A 25,973-nucleotide genomic window follows, 5' to 3' on the forward strand; every position below is an offset into this window, starting at 1 on the left:
CAGCAACATTTAAAGACTTGTGAACAAAACTGGGATTCTGTCAAATTTTAAAAATATTTCGACCTGTTTCTCTTTAACTGTGAGTTGCTTTTCAAAATCTGTTTCATATTTAAAATTAAACATGATTTGTTTAAACTTGAGTTTTAATGTGTTTCTGATTTAACTTCTGATCATTTTTCAGCAGGTTTTTATTTCTGTGAAGAAAAGAATCGACATCGTGGAAAGTGAAGTTTCTTCTTCCTCCTCCACGTGAAGTCGGATGTTACAGATCGTTACAGGAACTTGAATCTCATTCACTTATTTAATCTGAAGCGTAAAAAACACTAGTTATGAAATTTATTGAAACTATTTCTCAGCATTTTTGTAGAAAATAATCGATTGAGATGAAATATGTTTATAAGTGAAACTAATTTGTTTCATTCAAGGATGAAAAACGTAAACTTTAAACAAATGAATTATACAAATAGAAATGAACTTCAAAATATTTTTTCCCTTTGAATCATCTCAGTTAAATAAAATCAAAAACCTTTTTTATATTCCATTGCAGGAAAATAAATTTGTATTTTTACACTTTATTTTGTTTATTTAACTGAAACATTGAAATATTCAGCTGATTAATATTTGCTACATTCATTTAGTTTCATGAGTCCTGAACTTTTTCACATTTACCACATAAACTACAAATGAGTTGTTTATTTGAAGTGAAAATGCTGAAATCTTCAGGTTCTAAATTCTCATTTATGGACATTTATAGTTATTGAAACAGATGTTTTTTTATTTTATTATATTTCATGGACCAAACAATTGAAATTTTGATTCATAAACAAATTAAGGGATGTCGTGAGATAAATCAGCTGGAGTCAAATCTACTGAATTATCAAAGTAATCAACTTCAATTCAAAAAAAGTTCAAATAACTTTGAGGATTAATATCTGAACTGTTTCTGATTCATTTTCTGTGAATCTAATAAAATCTGTGTTTTTGTCTTGTTGATGTTTTTGAAACAAACTTGTTTTGTACATTTGTCCAATTGATGTAAAACCGATTGATTCTTATTTCCTGGACTGAAACATGAAATATGAACAGAACGTGTTTTTAATGTTTGAACTTTTCATCCTGTTTGTTGATGTTGATGAAAAGTGTTTTTCCGACAGCAGGTGGCGCTGCAGCTTCAGCTCTGACTTAGAAACACTGTGAACTTTAATTTATTATCTTTTATCAACAGAGCAGAGACGACTGTTAATGTGGAATAAATTATTTTATGATAAAATCTGCTGAGTGTGTGTGTCGTCAATATTTATTTTTACATTTATCTGTTTTAAAATAGTTATTAAAGAACAAAGAGACACAGATAAACATTTGAATTTATTCTCTCGTCCTTGTTCATTTTTATTGTAAAAGTTTAGATGTTTCAGTTTATTATATTTAAATTAGAATTAAATAAATAATTACAGCTTTGATTCATTTCTACATTAAAAGAATTTTAGAATTGTTTTTTATAAAAACACAAAAAAGTCAAAAAATAAACGACAATTCAAAGCTTTAAATGTAAATATGATGAATCAAATTTAAAATGGATCTATGAGCATATTAATGTAAATATTTAACTCTTATTGGTAATTTTATTGTTATTATTCCACCACCTTATTGTAAATAACAGTAGCAACACACTATCAAAATACATGAACATGTTGTATATTCAAACTTTAACATTAAAAGTATTATAGTTGAAAGTAAAACTTTATGAAGAAAAAGTGTTTCAGGTGAAAATGTAAAGTGAGAAGAAGAAGCAGTTTGACACATGACGCGTGTTATCACATGTACAACAACATGTTAACACACATGTTTCGACTGCGGCTCCTCAGTGCTGATGGTGAACAGATGTTTCATCTGGAGGAGGAAGAGGAGGAGGATAACGAGAGAGGAAGAGGAGAAAGATGAGGAGAAGGAGGAAGATAACGAGAGGAGGAGCAAAGAGAAAACTCATATTCACCTGTGAAGACGACAATGTCTTTAAGTCTTTTCCAAATATAAAATTATTCCCTCGAGACTATGAACACGTTAAGATCACAACCCTAAAAGAAGTGTTTAGTGACGTCACCGTGACCTTTGACCTTTGACCTCAAGCTCCAGTCGATCCGTGAGTCGAGTGTTTGAACCAAAGTTGAAGAAATTCCCTCAAAGCGTTTTTCAAATGTTTCGTTCAAAGAAGAAAGAAACAGACGGACGACCTGAGAAGCATCCGGCCACTAGGGGTCGCTGTTTGTTTTAATCTGAAAAACACACACATGCACACACACTCACACACTCACACTCACACACACACACACACACTCACACACACACACACACACACACACACTCACACTGGGTCATGTGTTTCTCACAGTGAAACGTTTCCACCTTCAATGTGTTTCCAATTATAAATCTGAAAAAATAAAGCGTCTGCAGCTTCGTGTCTAATTGGTTTTGAACATGTGACCTTTGCTTAATATCCTCCACCCCCCCCCCCCACCACTCGACCCCCGATGGGTATTCCACTTAAAACAAACCATTACGTCCATTAACCAGTTTTCCTGAAACTCGACTCAGACGAAACGCTGACGTCACGTTTTCATTACGATCGTCTTTCCTTTCTGATGAACCCCCCCCCCACGTCCACCAGGGGGCAGAATAACTGAGTCACTGTTATGTGTTGAAATCATTTCAGCTTTTCCTCCACTTCAGAAGTCAAATGTAAATTTAACTTATTGAGCGCAGAATTTATTTAAACTTTTGTTGGTGGAGACCAAAACTGGAGCTAAAAGAGAGAATTTTTTACTTAAATTTGCTCTTTATTTATTTTGCCTTTATCTTTAAACCTGTGTTTTTCTGTCGATGCATCGAAGAGTTTGTTCAAACTGCAGATGATGTCACCGACCTCTTCGCGTCCGTTTCTCTGGATGTGATGTCATCGCTCGGTGAAACATCGGGACTGAGACACAGCTGCAGGAATCGAGTCGGAACTGAATTTCAAATCATCTTCAAATGTGGTTTACATTTGGAACATTTACAATTTTACACAAGAACTGAACCTGAAAATCGAAATTGGTCAAAACAAAAGACACAACCTCTGCTCCAGATCAATGATTGTGTTGTGAACTATAAATATAATTAATTATTCTTGTTGGAAACTTGTTCGAATTCTCTAAATTTTAACAGTTATAAATAATTGTTTCTCCTCATCTTCGTCTCTCAGTTCTTCTTCTTTCAGCTCGTGACCCAAACGGCAACTTCCACAATCTCTCACGTGTGATTTCGTTCGGACTCATTCACATAAACAAACAGAGCAGGAGAGACGTGAGACTCCGGCTTCTCGGCCTCGGGCTTCGGATCCGGTTCCCACGCTCGAAAAACAGCCATGATTGATGTCTCAAAACTGAGATTGTGTTTGTTTTGGTGAATTTGTCGAATCCTCACAGGAATAATCTGAAATCAGAAAGTGGAAAGTCCAGTTTGTGTTTGTAGACGGAGCTGAGGTCAAGGCAGAGTGTGTGTGTGTGTGTGTGTGTGTCTGGGAGTGTGTGTCTCTATGTGTTTGAGTGTTTCTGTCTGTGTGTGTCTGTGAGTGTGTGTGTGTGTGTTATTAGCAGTAAGTAGACGCAGCTGTTTTTCGCTGTGTGAGTTTATAAAAATCTGTCGTCGAATACGATCGATCAAACTCAAACTTTTCTCTTAAAGAAGATAAACAACGTTGTCGACACTTTTTTCCTCGTGAACATCGCGTGTTTTTAAACTTCGTCAAACTGTTGAACTTTTGTTGTTCGACTGATCAGCGACGTCACAAATCACACGATTCATATCCAGCTTCTTCAGTGTAAAACAAGGAAAACTACTCGTGAACCTGAGTAAAGAATAAAATCACAGCGAGTCACTGAGAAGAATCAGAACTGGAGTTCATGTTTATTTCCTCTGGAACAACGACTTTTTGGTTTTTGATCTCATTTTGTCATTCGTTTAGAAAAAGAGACGAAATCATGCAAACAAGTGAATTCATCAGTTTCTGTTTGACACAACGTTTTCCTGTCAATTTACAGAGGAAATGATTATCTGCATCATCATCATCATCATCATCATCATCATCATCATCATCATCATCATCATCATCATCATCATCATCATCATCATCATCATCATCATCATCATCATCATCATCATCATCATCAGATATGAGCAGGATTCAGTTTCTGTTCAGACAGAGATTCACGTTTCTGAGGGAAAATATTGCTGCATAAATTAATTCATGTTTTTCAGTTTACACTGAAATAAATACAAATAGAAAATAAAAACCAAATAAGTTTTTTCTGATTAAAGTTTTAATTTCTGCTGAAGAAACTTCAGTTGTTTGTAAAATAAAATCTGAGCGTCTTGTTAATTTCTTAAACATATTGAATCTCAGAAAGTTGATCAGAAAGTGAATTTGCTCGGATCTGGTTTTTCATTCAATTGTTTCACTTCAGAATAAAATCCCATCATTTGTATTTTTCTCTGTACAGAAGTGATGAAGACGTTTCACTGATGAAGATGTTTTTTCTTTCAGTCACAAACTCGTATGAACAGAAGAGAAATTAAAGATTAAACATCATTTACGTTTCCTGCATTCTAACAAATTCACTTTTAAATTAAAAAATGTACAGTTTTTAAACTTCCAATTTAAAAATAATACTTTTTATTTGAAAATAAGAAACAATTAAAATAATAATAGTGATAAATCAATTTAAATATCATATATTTAAATATAATTCATATATCATATCTTTATAATTATTTACTGTTAAATTATCAATATTATTTGTGTGTGGAGACGTAGAAAACTTTAAATCAATGTGTGTTACCAAATTTGTAAAAGTGCAAAAGAATATGCGATTGTTAGAATAATATTATATATTATATCTATATATATAATATATAATATAGTCTGACAGACGTGTGAGATGAAAGTCAAAAGTTTTCCTGCAGTGAAACGTTTGAACCTCTGTGTTTTCTTTGGGAAGTTATTTATTAAAGCTTTTTAACTCTCAGGCACGAAAACCTATTTGGTGTTGATGTAACAATAACTGTGCTTGTTTACGCTCTGAGTACAAAGTTTATCATCACAACAATATCTACACATCTGAGATCGGAGCTTTGTTTCGGATTCAAACTCATCGCGTAGCAAACGTGATGATAAAATAATCTGTGAGACGTCGTCTTTAAACTGAAACGACAGAAACCTGAAAATGTTTAGAATGAAACGATGAGATTTTGGTAAATGATCAAACTGTGTCATTTTAATGGAACAGTTATTAACGAGCTGTGGGATCATGTTCTCCTCGTTAGTCTGATTCTGTTTCAAATCAACACAAACGGTCACAGCTGAAACAACTGAGCAGCAGATTCTCCTGGTTCAAAGGTCAAGTGCCCTCAAGTTGAGGACGGCGTCCCACAAGGCTCCGCCTCCGTCCTCGAGAGTCGTTAAAGCAACACTGAGCGACCTCCTGCCAGTCGTTCCGTCTCCTGTGAGGAGAAGAAGTGAGTCACAGCTTCGACTCTGATCCAGATCCAAACACTTTAGAAGCTGTTCTGTCGTCTCGATCTGCAGAGACTGAGCCCAGCAGAGGAGTCCCAGCGTGAGGCTGCAGGGGGCGCTGCTGCTCAGCAGAACTTCCACAGTGTTGCTTTAACGAGCTGGAGCCAGGACAGAGTTTTCCACTTTGTTCTAACTTTCTCAGGAGATATTTTCTGGATCTTGTTATAACTCCGACACATTAAAGACGTTCAGATCGTGAGTTTATAATATTTGCTTCCGATGAAGAGCAGCTGCTTCCTTCTCATCGGTTCCTCTGCTCTGAGTGACGATCTAGTTTCTATAAGAAATCACTTCCATTATCTCGTCAGTAACTTTTCTTCGTCTCCACATCAGAGCTGCAAAACTTAAATAACCAACATTTAAAAACAAAAGTGCCCGAAGCTCGATATGAGAAGATAAATATAATTTATGTTTCTTTTTGTTCCTACTTCTTCTTTCTCTTTTCTTTTGTTATTTTTTTTACAATACATACTTCCTGTCTTTTTGCTCGTTTAGTGATGAAGAACTCGGGCGTCGCCCTCGGGCGTCGTGTGGTCGCTCGCTGGGCGTCGCTCAGTCGGTTGCTTTGGTCGGCTCCGCCTTTGGCATCGCTGTTGCAAAAAGAAAAGAAGAAGAAGCCGGGACGTAAAGCTACAGACGGAACCGCCTGAATTTTTTGGTATTTCATTGTTTTTGTCCCGGTTTCAGGAAAAGAGTTTTCTTTGGAGGGAAACGTAACAGATTCCGAAAAAAGTCTCCAATAAATATCCTGGTCCTCCGTTTGAAAGTTCTGCTGGAAAACAAGGATCTTTGGTTTGGTTGAATCAGGATTTCCTCAAAAAGACGTAAACAACAGTTCAGGTTCAGACGCTGGAATCTGAAAACGCTCTCGAACAACGAAGTCCAGGGGGTCGTCCTCTCTGAGACGCCGGGGAAATAAACAACAGGGAATCTTTTTATCTTTGTACGAACAATAAACTGAGTGAAGCAGCAGGAGGCGGAGCTTCGTGTCCGACCGATGAGGCTACGTCCACACGACTGCGTTTTAGAATCGATGTGTTTTGGTTCTGTATCAGTTTTAGTTCCCGTCCACACTAACAGAAGTTAACAACTCTTGTGATGGATTCTCTGTGTTGTGTTACTGAGGTCGATGTGTCATCGTTTCTAAACCGTTCAGACTCAAACGGAACGAGCAGCGTTTACAACCGGCTCAATCTGATCGGCTCTAAATGCGTTTTTAAAGGAAAACGTAGTCGTGTGGATGAAGCCTGAGACGTGTTCCTGACGTGTTCCTGACGTGTTCCTGACGTGTTCCTGACGTGTTCCTGACGTGTTCCTGACGTGTTCTGGAGGTTCTCTGTGTGAGAACAAATGTCTGAGTCCCTTGTCTTTGGTGGATGAGCTGTAAACAAACAGCAGAACATGTCGTAGTGAACGAGTCGGATCGGGACAATCTGCTGCTTCACCGACAAACACCAACTACACAACAAACCATAATTAAAACTAGTTTCATCCAGTTAGTATCTGAGGTCACAGCGCCTCCTCCTGGACGAACATGAAGCTGCTGGACGTCAGATGACAGATCACTGGTTCACTGAGGAAGAGGAGGAGGAGGAAGAGGCGTTTTCAGGTCCAGCTGCTCTGACGTGGACCAGGACCAGGACCAGGACCAGGACCAGGACCAGGACCAGGACCAGGACCAGGACCAGGTTAATCCACCTCGATGGACTCGCTGCTCTCGTTCACCGGCTTGCACTCGTTGGGAAGACGCTGGTGACGGCTGAGCTGAGTGGCCTGTGTGAAGCTGCGGTCGCACCGCTCGCACCTGACACACACACAGAGACACACACAGAGACACACACAGAGACACACACAGAGACACACACACACAGAGACACACACAGAGACACACACAGAGACACACACAGAGACACACACACAAAGAGAAGAGACCGTGATTAGTTGGAATGTTTGCATCAAGAAAGGTCAGAAATCACTGTTGAAGAGAACACACCCACTCTCTCACAGACACACACAGACACACACACACACACACACACACTCTCTCACAAACACACACACACACACACACACACCTGTCTGTTAACTCTAATATCCAGTGACAGTATAAAGTGTGTGTGAAGCCCAGTGGAGCAGAAAGCTGTAATTGTTGCCCTGATCTTCACAACCGGACCAACAAATTACACACACACACACACACACACACACACGGTCCACCTGTCAATAATCTATCTAGAGGGCTGAGGAGGGTATTCCCATCACACACACACACACACACACACACACACACACACACACACACACACACACACACACACACACACACACACACACACACACACTGATAAGGCTGTGTCACTGTCACTTTCAATAGTGAGAGAGGAAAGAGGGAGCTTTTAGTCCGAGCGGGGGGGGGGGATTGTTAATGTGTGTGGTGTGTGTGTGTGTGTGTGTGTGTGTGTGTGTGTGTGTCTGTCGGGGTCTTCAAAGAGAAGCTGTGTTGAGGTATTGGACTCAGCGGCCCCGAAAGAAGACGAACATGCTGTTAGACAGATGGGGGGGATGGTGTGTGTGTCTGTGTGTGTGTGTGTGTCTGTGTGTGTGTGTGTGTCTGTGTGTGTGTGTGTGTGTGTGTCTGTGTGTGTGTGTGGGCAGACACATGTCTATATATATATATTTTTAAAGATCTTTAAATGTTGTTTTTCTTCAACCTGATAAAAACCTGATGAATCAGCAGTTTAATAAACAGGAAGTTTCCCAGTTTTTCTAATGAAGAATAAACCAGTTCAACCAGTTTGTTTGTTGCCATGGCGACAGACTGAACAACACCAACGGTTCATGTGTTGATTTGTGAAGAGTTTTTTATTTTCATGATTCATTGATTTGACCTTAACGACCTTCAGGAAACAGCAGGTGAAGATACAAACTCCAGAATCTCACATTTGGTTTCACTACAAACAAAAGCAAAGAAAGTTCCCAGCATGCATCTGGTTCCCGTGGAAGCTGAACTATTGCATGAAAGCGTCTAATGAATCCGGCTTTAGTATCGTCAGTGAGTTATTATTAAATTATGTTTGTGTGTAAACATCAGTGGAAACGTTTCCAGCAGATTTCTCAGTTTCTCATTTTCTAGATTTCCCTTCAGCAGCAGAAAGAGAAACAGACGCAGCTGAAGCCGGTTTCACATTCATCTGTAAATCTACAAAAACCACAACAGCTTCGACATCAAAGCTGCTCTGACGCTGGTCTGTCCCAGGGACGTTTCCAGCAGGAGGAGGGACAGGAGGACGGATAGGAGGACGGACAGGAGGACGGACAGGACGACGGACAGGAGGACGGACAGGAGGACGGACACGTGGACAGACACGAGGACGGACAGGAGGACGGACACGAGGACGGACACGAGGACGGACACGAGGACGGACACGAGGACGGACACGAGGACGGACACGAGGACGGACAGGAGGACGGACAGGAGGACGGACACGAGGACGGACACGTTGACGGACACGAGGACGGACACGAGGACGGACACGAGGACGGACACGAGGACGGACACGAGGACGGACACGTGGACGGACACGAGGACGGACAGGAGGACGGACACGAGGACGGACACGAGGACGGACACGAGGACGGACACGAGGACGGACACGTGGACGGACACGAGGACGGACACGTGGACGGACACGAGGACGGACAGGAGGACGGACACGAGGACGGACACGAGGACGGACACGTTGACGGACACGTGGACGGACACGAGGACGGACACGAGGACGGACACGAGGACGGACACGAGGACGGACACGAGGACGGACAGGAGGACGGACAGGAGGACGGACACGAGGACGGACAGGAGGACGGACAGGAGGACGGACACGAGGACGGACAGGAGGACGGACACGAGGACGGACACGAGGACGGACACGAGGACGGACACGTGGACAGAAGCATCGTCTCTTCTCAGCTGAAGAAGCAGGTTGAGCAGTTTGTCCTTTGATCAGTGAAGTCTGAACTCACCTCTTGTCTCCGTCTCCTCTGCTGGATGGGACAGACGAGACGGAGACAGACAGAGACAAATGTCCACAGGACGTCTCCAGTAACAGTCAATTTAAATTTACTTCCTGTGATGTGATCAAATGTTTTATATCTTTAAAGACTTTAATATAAAATCTCTACAACCTCAGCTGAAGGTTCCACAAGTCAATAAAACATTAATACTAAAAATACTGAAACTGTTCAAATAAATAATAGGACAAAGAACAGTAGGACAGTAGGACAGTAGGACAGTAAGGGGACGGCTGTGGTTCTGCTCTGCTGGGTTCTATTGTCCTACTGTCCTACTGTTAGACTGTCCTACTGTACTACTGTCCTACTGTCCTACTGTCCTACTGTCCTACTGTCCTACTGTCCTTCAGTTCTACTGTCCTACTGTCCTAATGTCCTACTGTCCTACTGTTGGACTGTCTTACTGTTGTTCTGTTGTTCTGTTGTTCTGTTGTTCTGTCCTACTGTTCTAACAGAACTAAAGGACAGTAGGAAAGTAGGACAGTCTAACAGTAGGACAGTGGAACCCCAGCAGAGCAGGACCACAGCTGTCCTCTGGTCCCCCTTGTCCCCCTGGTCTCCCTGGTCCCACTGTCCCCCTGGTCTCCCTGGTCCCCCTGGTCTCCCTGGTCCCCCTGGTCCCCCTGGTCCCCTGGTCCTCTGGTCCTCTGGTCCTCTGGTCCCCCTGGCCCCCTGGTCCCCTGGTCCCCCTTGTCCCCCTTGTCTCCAGCTGTCCTCTGGACGCTGTCTCACACCGTCTCCTCACTGGGAGAATAAAGTTGAGCTGGAGACAAAGTGACAGTGGCAGCTTTAATTTGTCCAGAAGCCCAGAACCCCCCCGAGGCATCGACCCGGTAAAGATTCCTGACGTCCGTCCATGATTGTCTTTGTCCCGCTCCGCCTCCACCGGGACGCTGAAGTGCTGATGAAAGGTTCGGGGGGGCTGCTCCCAGTGCTTATTAAGACGCTGATTTGCTTTAAGCGGACTTCTTGTCGTTTCACTTTTCACTCGCTGATCTCTTGTTCCTCTCTCTCCTCCTCTCTCTCCTCCTCTCTCTCCTCCTCTCTCTCCTCCTCTCTCTCCTCCTCTCTCTCCCCCTCTCTCTCCTCCTCTCGCTCGCCCTTTCGCTCTGGACGTCGATGACGACTTCGGATTCCTCTGATTGCTTATTAAGTTACGTTAATTTGTTTCCACCGCTGTTCCCCTGGTACGTGTCCTCGCGGCTCAGACCCGGCATCGCTCCGCTTTCCTCTGTGTCTCGTTCTCTTTGTCCTCGTCCCGCTCGCTGACCTCTCGACCTCTGGGATCGTCCTCGTTGTCTCCGGCGCTGACGGGATGACAGCGGCGTCCACGGACCTCTGATTGCAGCGCCAATTACATCCGAGTAAGGAAAATGGAAATGAGGGCTGATGCTGGAGCTGTTGAGGTCAGAGGTCACGGCGGCTTTGACAAGAGACGGAACCAGATGTTCCCACGACCGCAGAGGAGCGTGAATAATGGACGAACGCGTCGGAGAGAAATCACGCCGCTGACGCTCGGACGAGAGTTTCAAGAAAACAAAGCAAACGTCGTGATTCCACTCGGACGATTTCTACCTGCGATCAAATGTGAACAGAACAGGAGAATAAAAAAGATTCGCTAACACGGATGACGCAGGGTTTACCATAGATATATATAAAGACTAGATGTCTCGTTCGACGGAGCCGGACATCTCCACATGGCGGCCATCTTGCTACAGGCAGCTCGGTCATCCATAACATTGTGTTGGTAAATAACCATAACTTGCTCAATTTTCAACCGATTTTGAAACGGTCTGGTTTGTTATAAACGTCAGAGATGTAGATATGACGCTGCATACTTATGAATAATTATGTTATTTTCTAAAAAAATTTAATAATTTATGCAGTGTCATAACTACATCTCTGACGTTTATAACAAACCAGACCGTTTCAAAATCGGTTGAAAATTGAGCAAGTTATGGTTATTTACCAACACAATGTTATGGGTGAGAGAGCTGCCCCCTAGCAAGATGGCCGCCATGTAGTGACGTCCCGATCAGTCGAACGAGACATCTAGCCTTTATATATGTCTATGGGGTTTACGACCTTTACTGCAGCCAGCCACCAGGGGGCAGTAAAGATGCTTCGGCTGAATCGTTATTTACCGGTTTTAATTTCATTTCATTTCATTCACTTAGAGAAACATTTCATTCGACTCATGAACGTTTTTTTCTTTTTGCTGGTTTCTATAAAAACTCTTTTTGTTTGTAAATCAATCATTGTCTCTGTTTCTACTTCTTCGTTTCCCTCGAGTGTTTGTTTGCACCAATTTATTTGAATCATCTAAAATAAAATATAAACTTAAACATCTGGTTTTAGTCGCCTAGCAACAAACGTTTGAGATCTGAGACGTTTTGTATATTTAAATAAACAGATTGACTCGTTGTGTTGGGTTGAATCCGTCGAGTTGAACCGACACTGATCCTTATTTATCTATAACCGATTCTCCCAGGAGACCTTTGACCTCTGAGATGACCTCTGACCTCTGAGCTGGCTGCTCTGGACTCTTCTGTTCATCATGTGGATTCAGAGAGATTTAAACATTAGAGTCATGAAGTTAAAGTTAATTCTGCTTCATATTAGTTTTCTGAGTAAGACCAGCACACGTCCAGCCCCTGACAGTTCTGTGTGAGGCCACCAGGGGGACACTGAGCCGGTGTTTGGAGGAATCTTTGAGTCAGAAAGAGGAAGTGAAGAATCAGTTGTGTTTGTTTGGTGTCGTTTCAAACTGAGTCCAGTCTGTAGTAAGCACGGGGGGGGGCGGTGGGGGGGGTCAGGTCAGGTGGGTGGGTGGGGGGGTACTCACTGTTACTTACTTGAACGGCTTCTCTCCCGTGTGCGTGCGGATGTGGTTGTTGAGCGTCGTGGCGCCGGCGAACGCTCGGCCGCAGTAACCGCACTTAAAGGGCCGGTCGCTGGAGTGAGTCACGACGTGGTTCCTCAACTCGGAGGGCTGAGAGAAGGACTGGGAGCAGTGTCCACACTGGTAGGGCCTGGGGGACACAGGGGGGGGGGGACAGGTGAGACGGGTGAGACAAGTGAGAGACAGGTGAGAGACAGGTGAGAGACAGGTGAGAGACAGGAGAGAGACAGGTGAGAGACCGGTGAGAGACAGGAGAGAGACAGGTGAGAGACAGGTGAGACAGGTAGACGGGTGAGAGACAGGTGAGAGACAGGAGAGAGACACTTGAGACGGGTGAGGGACAGGTGAGAGACAGGTGAGAGACAGGTGAGAGACGGGTGAGAGACAGGTGAGACGGGTGAGACAGGTGAGAGACAGGTGAGAGACAGGTGAGAGACAAGTGAGAGACAGGTGAGAGACAGGTGAGACAAGTGAGAGACAGGTGAGAGACAGGAGAGAGACATGTGAGACAAGTGAGAGACAGGAGAGAGACAGATGAGACAAGTGAGAGACAGGAGAGAGACAGATGAGACAAGTGAGAGACAAGTGAGAGACAGGAGAGAGACAGTTGAGACAAGTGAGAGACAGGAGAGAGACAGATGAGACAAGTGAGAGACAGGAGAGAGACAGATGAGACAAGTGAGAGACAAGTGAGAGACAGGTGAGAGACAGGTGAGAGACAGGTGAGAGACAGGTGAGAGACAGGTGAGAGACAGGAGAGAGACAGGTGAGTTTCTTTCCTTTAAATAACTATAAACTTGACAAACAAAGAAGAACAAATGAAACAAACACAAATGAACACAAACTTCAAATAAATAAACTAAATGACACACTGAGCACAAAACAACAAAAACACACAAACTAACACACAAAACAACACAGACAGACACACAAACTAGACAGGCAGACAAAACAACACACAATGCTGAGATAAAAATACATTAAAGACACAGAAACAGACAGAGAGAGAAGGATGAGGCAAGTAACCACATACACACATACAATAGCACACACACCCACACACAAACACACACACACACACACACACACACACACACACACACACACACACACACACACACACACACACACACACGGGGCACTGGGAGTCTGATACTGCCCCCGGTAACCATGGCAGCATGACCCTCATCAACAATGCAGGCCTAGATCATGACTGGATCATCTATCACTGCACAAGTGTGTGTGTGTGTGTGTGTGTGTGTGCGTGTGTGTGTGTGTGTGTGTGTGTGTGTGTGTGTGTGTGTGTGTGTGTGTGTGTGTGTGTGTGTGTGTGTGCGTGCGTGCGTGTGTGTGTGTGTGTGTGTGAGGAATAGTAGTTAGTGCGAGTGAGATAGAGACAGTAACAGAACAAGAAAACATAGATATAAACAGATTGTGTGTGTGTGTGTGTGTGTCTGTGTGTGTGTGTCTGTGTGTTAATAGAGTGTCCTGCAGCAGCAGATCTAATCTCTCTCTCTCTCTCTCTCTCTCTCTCTCTCTCTCTCTCTCTCTCTCTCGCTCTCTCTCTCTCTCTCCCCCTCTCTCTCAGTTTATTGTCTTTTTAACTCTGACTCATCTTCTATATATATATATATTTATATTATTAATAAATATGATGATCTGTTGAAGTGTTGACCAGACGTCTTCAGTTCGTGGACATTAAAGATTCAACATTAAACATAAAGATAAATAAATAAAAGGTTTCGTTCGTCAGCTCGATTCAACCTGGATTTAAAGTTTAGATTCATAATTTGTTTGTGATAAAACCACATGAGTGAAAACATTTAGAATAAAGGATCAGATGTTGAATATCATGAAATATGAAGAATCACAGGTTTGTCTCTGAAGTTAAAGTTCAGTGTTTGAGCTGCTGTCTGTCACCTGTCAATCACTTTCAGGAGGAACACGCCCCTTTATCTGCTGCTACTGCACACCTAGCACACTTAGCACACCTAGCAAACTTAGCACACCTAGCCCACTTAGCACACTTAGCAAACTTAGCACACCTAGCACACTTAGCAGACTTAGCACTTAGCACACCTAGCACACCTAGCACACTTAGCACACCTAGCACACTTAGCACACCTAGCAAACTTAGCACACCTAGCAAACTTAGCACACCTAGCACACTTAGCAGACTTAGCACACTTAGCACACCTAGCACACCTAGCAAACTTAGCACACCTAGCACACTTAGCACACCTAGCAAACTTAGCACACCTAGCACACTTAGCAGACTTAGCACACTTTGCACACCTAGCACACCTAGCAAACTTAGCACACCTAGCACACTTAGCAGACTTAGCACACTTAGCACACCTAGCACACTTAGCACACTTAGCACACTTTGCACACCTAGCACACTTAGCACACCTAGCACACCTAGCACACCTAGCACACTTAGCACACCTAGCACACCTAGCACACCTAGCACACTTAGCACACTGTGAGAAACATCAATCTCCTGTTAATCTAAGAACTGATCATCAATATAAACTAGAACAGATTGTAACATCTCCATCACCAACATCAACAGAACATATTATTATTATCACCTTGTTAATATTTAGTTCTGAGTAGCACCACAGCCACTATCACTAATATCTTCCAAATGAAAAACTAAACTTCTTAAATGACTTGTTAATGATGGACGGTTCTTGCGTTTTCCACTAGAGGGCGCACCACAGAACCCAGCCTGTATAGACCTTCTGGATTAGCATCGTGGAGGCCGCTCAAATCAACGAGGTCGTGACCTTTTATGTAAATAGAGCAGAATGTATTTGTGCGGACGTGGACACAGGATTCGAACACGTGGTTAAAAGCAAATATTTCTGTTCCTGTTCCTGTTCCTGACGTCTTTCAGAGACACAAACACTGTAAACACCTTTAACTCTGGACGTGTCTCTACTTCCTGTCCTGTGTCCCCGGCTCATGTGTAGGATTGTCGTCCTCCGTGTGTTCACACTGCGTTGTGTTTCCCTGTAACACTCTGTAACGTGTGTGTGTTCTACATCACCGAGGTCTTTGTGTGTCTCCTGGTAAATAAAGGGATTTTCATTCTGATACCGAGGAGACAAAACTGTGACATCACAATCGTACAAATGTAAACACACGAGAACGAGAACAAAACAAATAGACCGAACTCGTCGCTGCGCCGATAAATCACCAGCACACACACACACACACACACACACACACACACACACACACACACACACACACACACACACACACACATACAGGAAAGTAATAAGAGTAAAATAGTGTAATATAAAATCGAAAAATTCTCACTTGCAGTTTTTCACATAAAAGGCGTCTCGCCGTGGGGGGGGGGGTTCATTTATCAGCGGCTGGTCTATACGTTCACGCCTCAGTGGGCTGCACCACTATTTATTAGGTGGGTTTTCTATGAAGAGCTGCATTGATTGTGAATAGTTTAAGTTGATGAATGTGTGGATATTATTTATTAAGGCAGCAGGCCGGGAGATTAATGCCCGGTTATTGTTTATTACAGTAGAGAGACAGGGGGGGGGGGCAAAAACACCTCTCTAACACACACACTCTCACGCACACACACACACAAATACACACAGAGAGAGAAACACATGCAAATATGTTCTTGTGCACTAATAATAAATATGCAAACGTTTCACACGATCATAAATCTGCAGGAACGACCACACGCGTGATTTGAGTTTTTCTTCTTTACAGAAGTTTAGAAGTTTCAGTAAATTAAATCACATTTTGATTAAAGGCACAAAGTGACATCTTCAAATACTTTAATCCAACTAGGTCTTAAAATACTACATTTATTTATCTATATCTATATTTGTAACACTACAACAAATATTAATCTATTACTTTTACTATTTATCAATCTGCTGATTCTTCTCTCAACTAGTCGCAGGTTTAATAAAATAAAAGCTTGAAGTGACCTCACGTCGTCTTTTATCCAAACAACAGGAACGGACCGAAAGTAATAAACAGTAAATTAAAAAGAAGAATATTGATTTTCTGTTGATCACGAATCATCTGATCAGTTCAGCTCTGGACATAAATCTGAAGATATTTCTGTTGATTTAACATCAGAACGAACCTGAAGCTCGTCGGCATCGAACACGAGTTCAGAGTCGACACAGACGCACAACAACACAAACGAGTTCAGAGTCGACACAGACGCACAACAACACAAACAAGTTCAGAGTCGACACAGACGCACAACAACACAAACGAGTTCAGAGTCGACACAGACGCACAACAACACAAACGAGTTCAGAGTCGACTCAGACGCACAACAACACAAACGAGTTCAGAGTCGACACAGACGCACAACAACACAAACGAGTTCAGAGTCGACACAGACGCACAACAACACAAACGAGTTCAGAGTCGACACAGACGCACAACCACACAAACGAGTTCAGAGTCGACACAGACGCACAACAACACAAACGAGTTCAGAGTCGACACAGACGCACAACAACACAAACGAGTTCAGAGTCGACACAGACGCACAACAACACAAACGAGTTCAGAGTCGACACAGACGCACAACAACACAAACGAGTTCAGAGTCGACACAGACGCACAACAACACAAACGAGTTCAGAGTCGACACAGACGCACAACAACACAGACGAGTTCAGAGTCGACACAGACGCACAACAACACAAACGAGTTCAGAGTCGACACAGACGCACAACAATACAAAAACACAAACGAGTTCAGAGTCGACACAGACGCACAACAACACAAACGAGTTCAGAGTCGACACAGACGCACAACAATACAAAAACACAAACGAGTTCAGAGTCGACACAGACGCACAACAACACAAACGAGAAGCTGCGATCCGGTTCAGGAGGAAGAAGAAAAACCCTTGGACGAATGGTGAGGCTGCTCTGAGTGTTACTGTGTGTGTGTGTGTGTGTGTGCGTGTGTGTGTGTGTGTGTGATCTATAAAATATGTTCAACACGTCTGAGGTTCAGGACAATAAACCGTGCGTCGTCTTTTCAACACAACATGTGGTAACGACAACAGAGTCGGTGTCAACATGTCACTGCCTCCGCACCTTTAACACATGAGCTGATGACAGAGGCCGTGTGTGTGTGTGTGTGTGTGTGTGTGTGTGTGTGTGTGTGTGTGTGTGTGTGTGTGTGTGTGTGTGTGAGACCCGACCTTCACGCTAACCAACCCTCAGGCGGAGGTTGGAAGTTACGAGACGACATGGGAACTTAGTTTCTTGGCGCTCAGACGTGTTTTCCATTTCTCCGGAGGTCAGAGGTCAGACGGTGCTCAGAGAAAACAAAGTTACACAAACTGAACGCGGTGTCGAACCTTAATGACGACTGCAGCGCCGCACAAAGACAACATCTACAGGCCAGATCTCTGTGGTGCAAGGGATTCTGGGAAAGTTATTTCCTTCATAACTTCAAATTAAAAAAAGTGTCTATAGACGAAGCTCAGATGAGAGAGTGAAGTGTTTCCTGTTAACTCTGGATCTGAGACCACAGACTGGTAATAAAGATGGACGACATAACGGCTTCCAGAAGTGAAGCCAAAACACCTGGATCGCCCCCTGGTGGCTGGCTGCAGTAACGATGAGCTGCAGGAGGTCATCACCACATGAAGAAGAGTTAAAACATCTGATCAACAACTCACTGAGCGGCAGGTAGGTTCCTGTCCAAGGAGCTTTTATTCCTGGAACTACACTTCAGTGAGTGTGTGTGTGTGTGTCTGTGTGTGTGTGTGTGTGTGTGTGTGAGTGTGTGTGTCTGTGTGTGTGTGCAGCGTGCACTGATGCAGATGAAGTCTTCTGATTGACCCGTACAGACTCCTTCTATCCTTCTAATCCATACAGAGTTATATCTGCGCTGTGAGGACGACTCCTGGTATGAAGACATTATTCCCCCGACACCAGCAGCTATAAATCACCACGTCCACCTCGTCAATACACAATCAATGGTGCTCTGAACACACTCACACACACACCGACACTCACAGACACACACACAGACACACACACAGAAATTAAATGGCTGGTCGACTGTTTCTACAAACTCAAAGCTTCTCCTTGTGTTTCTCTCTCTCTCTGATCGTATCGATCAAACTATTACAGCAGAGAACTCTCATCATGTCGTCTCCTCAGCTGAGTGTTGAACACAAACAGACGAACTCCTGTCTCCTCTCACAGCGCTGAGGATTGTGGGTAGTGTAGTTTACGGAGAGCTCAGAGTCATTAAGGAGAATCCTGTACGTCTTCTCATCTATTGATGTTTTTCAAAGAACACGGGACACTTCACCAATTTATCATTATGTGTTGCTGTTGTGTAGTGGTGCGTTCACTGACAGCGGGTCGGGCCTCTGCAGTGTTTCCTGCTGGAATCGGACCAATCAGCTGCGTCCTGATCCAGGGACGCTGGCGTCGCAGCAGCAAACTGTCACATGATCAAAGCTCCTTCAAAGTCTCTGAGAACTGAAGTCTCACATTAAACTAGATAAGAACCACTTGGTAGATAACGTGTCTGATTTCCAGCTGCTGTCGGGAGGTGGAACACAAGAAGGAAACAACACGGAGACGTTCTGGTGTCAAACACGTTGAAATCGAGACGTATCACAAGGTTTTTATCTCCGTGGCAAACGTGACAAATAAAAATAGACTTTGAGGGAATTTGTCCTCCTGCGTCCATCACGCTGACGGATGGTTATCGGTTCGTCCCGCGGCTGCACGCTGACAGAGAGAGAAAAGTCATTTCTCAACACATCTGTGTGTCCAGCAGGGACACACACACACACACACACACACACACACACATCTGTGTTAGTGTTGAATGTGTCGTCAGTGTCGGGCGATAAATCTCCTGAGTGTCAACTGTTTAGAAACACACGTGAAAACACTTCTCAGTTTTCTCCTCGCTCACTTTCACGATAAATCATTTATTACTTTAGTAAAACTGAAGCTGTTTCTGATGATTGATGTTGAGAAACTCTCGGGCTGATTTTTGTATTTTAAAACGTCACTAACGTGTAAACGCAGCCTCTGTGTTTCCACATCAAACTGGATTCAGCTTCTCTCTCCGTTGACCTCCCTTTCTCCCCCCCCCCCCCACTCCCTTCATACATATTTATTGATGTTTACTTGATGGGAACATATGGAGCTGAAGACTGATGGCTCTTTATATCAGCCTGGAAAAAAAAAAACCTCCACCTCTCGGCTCCGTCTCTTTGAGGTTTTGTTTTTTTCTGCTGACTGTTTCTTCTTCTCAACTTTTTCTTCCTCCGTGTCACTTCTTCTCCCTCGTGTGTCATTTCAACTAAATCCATCATCAGAGCGCCGGCGTGTTTACGTCGATGAGGCTTTGAAGAAGCTTCAGCTCGGCCTGAAACTGAAGCAGGACACGAGTTCAGAGGCGACGATGACTGATGCATCAGAGGAAAGAACCCTCGACAGAAAAGGACTGGATTTCCACTTAGAGGTTTGATCTATTACAGAAACAACAGAGTTTAAACCACAGCAACAAGCTAAATTAATAAGCTCTGTGTGATTGATTGATGTGTTTACGGCTCCGCTGTTTAAAAGCTCATCAGGGATTTCACAAAGCTCTTTGATGTGAAGCGTCGGCTCAGGTCTGATCCTGATGCTGCTTATGAGTGAAACATGTTTGAGTGAAAAGACTAAAACACACAAGAGGAAAAAGACCAAAGAACACGTGAATCATCAGATTAATAACAGAATGAAATATTAAACGTTGCAGTGATTTGACCTCAGCTCACGTTTCTCCAGGTTTTCCTGTGACAGCTGCAATAATCTCAGATGTTCTCCTGAGCTGAGATGATTCACTCCGACAGATTTACAGAAAGATTTCACCTGTTTGAGACGATAATGTTTTAGACGTTTTGGATGTTTTCTCTCCTGAATCAGTTCTCACTTGTCTTATGGTTCTATTTATTTCTTCGATTTTAACAACATGGTTTGGTTCTGTTTCTCAGTTTTAGTTTCCTCCTCTTGTTTGACAGCTCAAAACTGTTTCACCTCCTGAAAATAAACGAGTAATTGAACCAACAACAGGTTTTATGTTTCCTCCTTTCACCCGATGAGCTGGAACTAGAAAACTAAGATCTGAAGTCAAAGGACTAAAACCCCTCAGACACTCTGCAGCTCATCTGAATCCTGGTCGTTCTGCATGTGTCCTTGGTCATGTGACGTGTGATGGGCGGACCCGTCTGATCCTGGTCGTTCTGCGTGTCCTTGGTCATGTGACCAGTGATGGGCGGACCCGTCTGATCCCGGTCCTCCTCCAGTCCGAGGTGCACTGAGGGTTTAGGACCCGTCTCTGTTTGGCTTGTTCAGCTGAATCTGATCTGCTCCTCTGTCCCATTAAAGCTTCCTATTGACAGGCAGCTCCACATCGACCCCCCCCTCCCACCCCCCCCCCGTCCATATCCAGCCCACATTTTTCTTCCCTATGAGTATTAGTTTATTGAATAAGTGGCATCTGTTTTCCTGGCCCGTCACCGTAAGGCGAGGTATTTCTCACTGACGCACAGCGCTGATTTATACGCCGCTCGGATTCTCCTCGCAAAAAATGAAGCTAAGCAAAAAATTTCCAATACATCCTTCGCCCCCCCCCCCCCCCACACACACACAGACACACACTCACATCTACTCTTCCTCCATCCATGCTGTGTGTAATGAAGTTGGCAGATGTTAAACACAATCACACACTTTCACACTCGCCGAGTCTCACTTCCTGTTCCACACAAACCGTTTGATGACGACACGACTCGAGGGATAAATTAATAAATTACAATAAAACCGTCGTCAACTGATACGAAAAACTGTGTGTGTTGGTCATGTGTTGTGTTGTCTCCGGGGACAGAACAGGACCAACACACCCTGACAACAAGTCTACTGGAAATATGTTCAGTGGTTTTTGTGTAACACACAAACCAACCGACCAACCAACTAACACACAAACCAACCAACTAACCAACTAACACACAAACCAACCAACTAACGCACAAACCAACAAACAAACCAACTAACACACAAACCAACCAACTAACACACAAACCAACAAACCAACCAACTAACACACAAACCAACAAACCAACAAACTAACCAACTAACACACAAACCAACAAACCAACCAACTAACACACAAACCAACAAACCAACCAACTAACACACAAACCAACAAACCAACCAACTAACACACAAACCGACAAACCAACCAACTAACACACAAACCAACAAACCAACAAACCAACAAACCAACAAACCAACAGACTAACACACAAACCAACAAACCAACCAACTAACACACAAACCGACAAACCAACCAACTAACACACAAACCAACAAACCAACAAACAAACCAACTAACGCACAAACCAACAAACCAACCAACTAACACACAAACCAACAAACCAACCAACTAACACACAAACCGACAAACCAACCAACTAACACACAAACCAACAAACCAATAAACCAACAGACTAACACACAAACCAACAAACCAACAAACCAACAGACTAACACACAAACCAACAAACCAACCAACTAACACACAAACCAACAGACCAACCAACTAACACACAAACCAACAAACCAACCAACTAACACACAAACCAATAAACCAACAAACTAACACACAAACAAACCAAATATCAATCACACAAACCAACCAACTAACCAACTAATCAACAATCACACAAACAAACCAACTAACACACAAACCAACCAACTAACACACAAACCAACCAACTAACACACAAACCAACCAACTAACCAACAATCACACAAACCAACCAACTAACAATCACACAAACCAACCAACTAACCAACTAATCAACAATCACACAAACAAACCAACTAACACACAAACCAACCAACTAACACACAAACCAACCAACTAACACACAAACCAACCAACTAACCAACAATCACACAAACCAACCAACTAACAATCACACAAACCAACCAACTAACCAACTAATCAACAATCACACAAACAAACCAACTAACACACAAACCAACCAACTAACACACAAACCAACCAACTAACACACAAACCAACCAACTAACCAACAATCACACAAACCAACCAACTAACAATCACACAAACCAACCAACTAACACACAAACTAACCAACTAACACACAAACCAACCAACTAACACACAAACCAACCGACCAAGGACATGAACTAAAGTCAGTGATCCATGCAGATGGTTTCTGTTTGGGACACATCATGCAAACGACTCATTTCAGTGGAATCCTCTTCAGACTGAAACTCAGAGTCAGATGTTTGTGTGATTGTTGGTTAGTTTGTTGGTTTGTGTGATTGTTGGTCAGTCAGTTGTTTGTGTGATTGTTGGTCAGTCAGTTGGTTTGTGTGATTGTTGGTCAGTCAGTTGGTTGAAACTCAGAGTCAGATGTTTGTGTGATTGTTGGTCAGTCAGTTGGTTTGTGTGATTGTTGGTTAGTTTGTTGGTTTGTGTGATTGTTGGTCAGTCAGTTGGTTGAAACTCAGAGTCAGATGTTTGTGTGATTGTTGGTTAGTTTGTTGGTTTGTGTGATTGTTGGTCAGTCAGTTGGTTGAAACTCAGACTCAGATGGACAGAAACAGACGAGAGGATCATGAAGACGTTGATGAAGAGACGTTACACTTCTCCTCCCACGTGGATGTGTGTGTGTGTCCTACCTGTCGGGGTTCTGAGGACACACGTGCATCTGCAGCAGGATCCTCTGGGTGAAGGTCTTGAAGCACTGGCCACACTTCCACAGGTGCCAGTCGCTGAACTCGCTGCTCAGCTGGCTGGTGGACGTCGGACTGGCCAGGACTCGCTGGTTCTTCGACGCCAACTGGCTGAAGCCGGAGTCCGACTGGAGTCCGATCCCGACCTTGTCCAGGAGGGAGAAGGTCCTCGGGCAGGGGGAGTGGGGGAAGACCATGGAACGCATGAGGGCGGTGGAGGGGGAGGAGGAGGAAGAGGAGGGTTTGCCGGTCTTGCTGAAGGATTGGAGGGACTCCTGCCGGGTCATGGCCTCCACCACCGTGGCTGGGACGTTTACTGGAGACAAAGAGGAACAGGACTCTTGGTTATAAAGGGAACTGGTGGTTTCAAGACTTTCACAATAAAGGTCAGAGTGAGGAAAAGTAAAACTCCTGCTGATCGACGGGTTCTATTAACATTAGTGACGACTACCATAGACATATATAAAGGCTAGATGTCTCGTCTGTGTTGCCGGCCAACGGAGCCGGACGTCACCACATGGCGGCCATCTTGCTAGGGGGCAGCTCGCTCACCCATAGCATTGTGTTGGTAAATAACCATAACTTACTCAATTTTCAACCGATTTTGAAACGGTGTGGTTTGTTATAAACGTCAGAGATGTAGATTTGACACTGCATAAATTATTAAACATTTTTAGAAAATAACATAATCATTCATAAGTATGCAGTGTCATATCTACATCTCTGTTTATAACAAACCAGACCGTTTCAAAATCGGTTGAAAATTGAGCAAGTTATGGTTATTTACCAACACAATGTTATGGGTGAGCGAGCTGCCCCCTAGCAAGATGGCCGCCATGTGGTGACGTCCGGCTCCGTCGAACGAGACATCTAGTCTTTATATATGTCTATGACGACTACAACCAGAACTACGAGCTCACAGCAGGGAATCAAGACACAAGAGTTCTCCTGGTGAAATGTACTTTAAACATTTACCGTTAGAACTACACATAATAATTCTGCAACTACTGTTAGTGAGCTGCTATTAGTATAATTACTACTTATTCTTCTGCGCTTCTTAAACCTCTGCTCTGACGACAAGGATTATTACAACTTTAACACTAAATACTTAGAATACTATTACTGTCAATGTAGCTTTTATTTCTCCATGAACAAGTGAAACTAATGCAACTTGTTGAATCACTCAGACGTAGTTGTAGTCATAGACATATATAAAGACTAGATGTCTCGTCTGCGTTGCTGGCCAACGGAGCCGGACGTCACCACATGGCGGCCATCTTGCTAGGGGGCAGGTCGCTCACCCATAACATTGTGTTGGTTGTGGTAAATAATCAGAACTTGCTCCTTTTTCAACCGATTTTGAAACGGTCTGGTTTGTTATAAACGTCAGAGATGTAGTTATGACACTGCATAAATTATTAAATTTTTTTAGAAAATAACATAATTATTCATAAGTATGCAGTGTCATATCTACATCTCTGACGTTTATAACAAACCGGACCGTTTCAAAATCGGTTGAAAATTGAGCAAGTTATGGTTATTTACCACTACCAACACATGGGTGAGCGAGCTGCCCCTAGCAAGATGGCCGCCATGTGGTGACGTCCGGCTCCGTCGAACAAGACATCTAGTCTTTATATATGTCTATGGTTGTAGTCACTTAAAAACAATAATAGAATTGTATGTGTCAGAACAAAGACTTTACTCATAAACCACGAGTTGAATCAACAGGACGGTGGGAAATAAGTAAAGTCATGTAATGTTCATATAAAATACTTTTTACAGTGTACTATGACAAAGGCTTCTGCTGATTCAACTCAATCTGTATTTGATTTCAATTATTGGATTTGTCCGTTCTGTATTTTCTTATGTGACGCTCATGATTTGATTTATTTTATGAGCCACTTTGTTTCTGATTTGTACGAAAGGATTTATCGAAACTGGCCGGATAAATGTATCAAGTAGATAAGATGAACATGTAGGATAGAGAAGTGTGAGTCGTGAATAAAACAGACGAGTACAAACGACATTAACGGGAAAAACCCATTACATGAAAGTGTGTAAATTAGATCAGTGGTGAACAGCTGTCCTCACTTGACCCAGAATGCATCTGGGCTCTGAGTCCACAACCCGTCATCAGGTCTGAGACCACATGAGGACGGTTTCACTTTTCCTTTGGTAGAAGCGGTTTGTTCGGAGGAAGCTGGCGTGTGTCCCGACAGGAAGTCAGAGACAGAGATGATGTCACTTCCTCTAACAAGGCCACGACCTTTTCAAACATTCACCAAATCACTTCTCTTTCCTAAACTTCACCAGATGTGGAACATGGCAGCGGATCAGACGACTTCTCACGGGAGACGAGTGAAGAATCATTTTAATTATATATAGTGAAAATAATCACGTTGATTGTTTTAATGAGTGAAAAGATTGTAAAATGTTTTCATTCTGTAATGTTCAGAATCGTCGCTGCAGCTCCTCTTTTCAGCCTCTGTCTCAAACGCTCGGTTTTAGCTCCTGTCTCTTTAAGACCCCCCCCACCCCCTCTCCTGAAAAATATAAACACTTATAATTAGACAATGTGTTATTTTTG

General features: G+C 43.2%; 2 protein-coding genes across 2 annotated transcripts in view; one reads left to right on the forward strand and one right to left on the reverse strand.

The window, feature by feature from the left end:
• The window catches only part of cep120 (centrosomal protein 120), a 23,140-nt gene extending 22,621 nt beyond the window's left edge, over nucleotides 1-519 (forward strand). Inside the window, exon 22 of the mRNA XM_061071454.1 lies at nucleotides 182-519. The gene's annotated coding sequence lies outside the window, so the exon portion shown is untranslated. The remainder of the gene's footprint in view (nucleotides 1-181) is intronic.
• A 6,778-nt stretch (nucleotides 520-7,297) lies between these two features.
• The window catches only part of prdm6 (PR domain containing 6), a 51,468-nt gene continuing 32,792 nt past the window's right edge, over nucleotides 7,298-25,973 (reverse strand). Inside the window, exons 7-9 of the mRNA XM_061072325.1 lie at nucleotides 23,330-23,699; nucleotides 12,535-12,711; nucleotides 7,298-7,412 (exon numbers count right to left, since the gene is read on the reverse strand). Coding sequence (XP_060928308.1) covers nucleotides 7,298-7,412; nucleotides 12,535-12,711; nucleotides 23,330-23,699 — 662 coding nt within the window. The remainder of the gene's footprint in view (nucleotides 7,413-12,534; nucleotides 12,712-23,329; nucleotides 23,700-25,973) is intronic.

Source organism: Limanda limanda, chromosome 5 (genome assembly GCF_963576545.1).
Source record: "Limanda limanda chromosome 5, fLimLim1.1, whole genome shotgun sequence".
NCBI lineage: Eukaryota > Metazoa > Chordata > Actinopteri > Pleuronectiformes > Pleuronectidae > Limanda > Limanda limanda.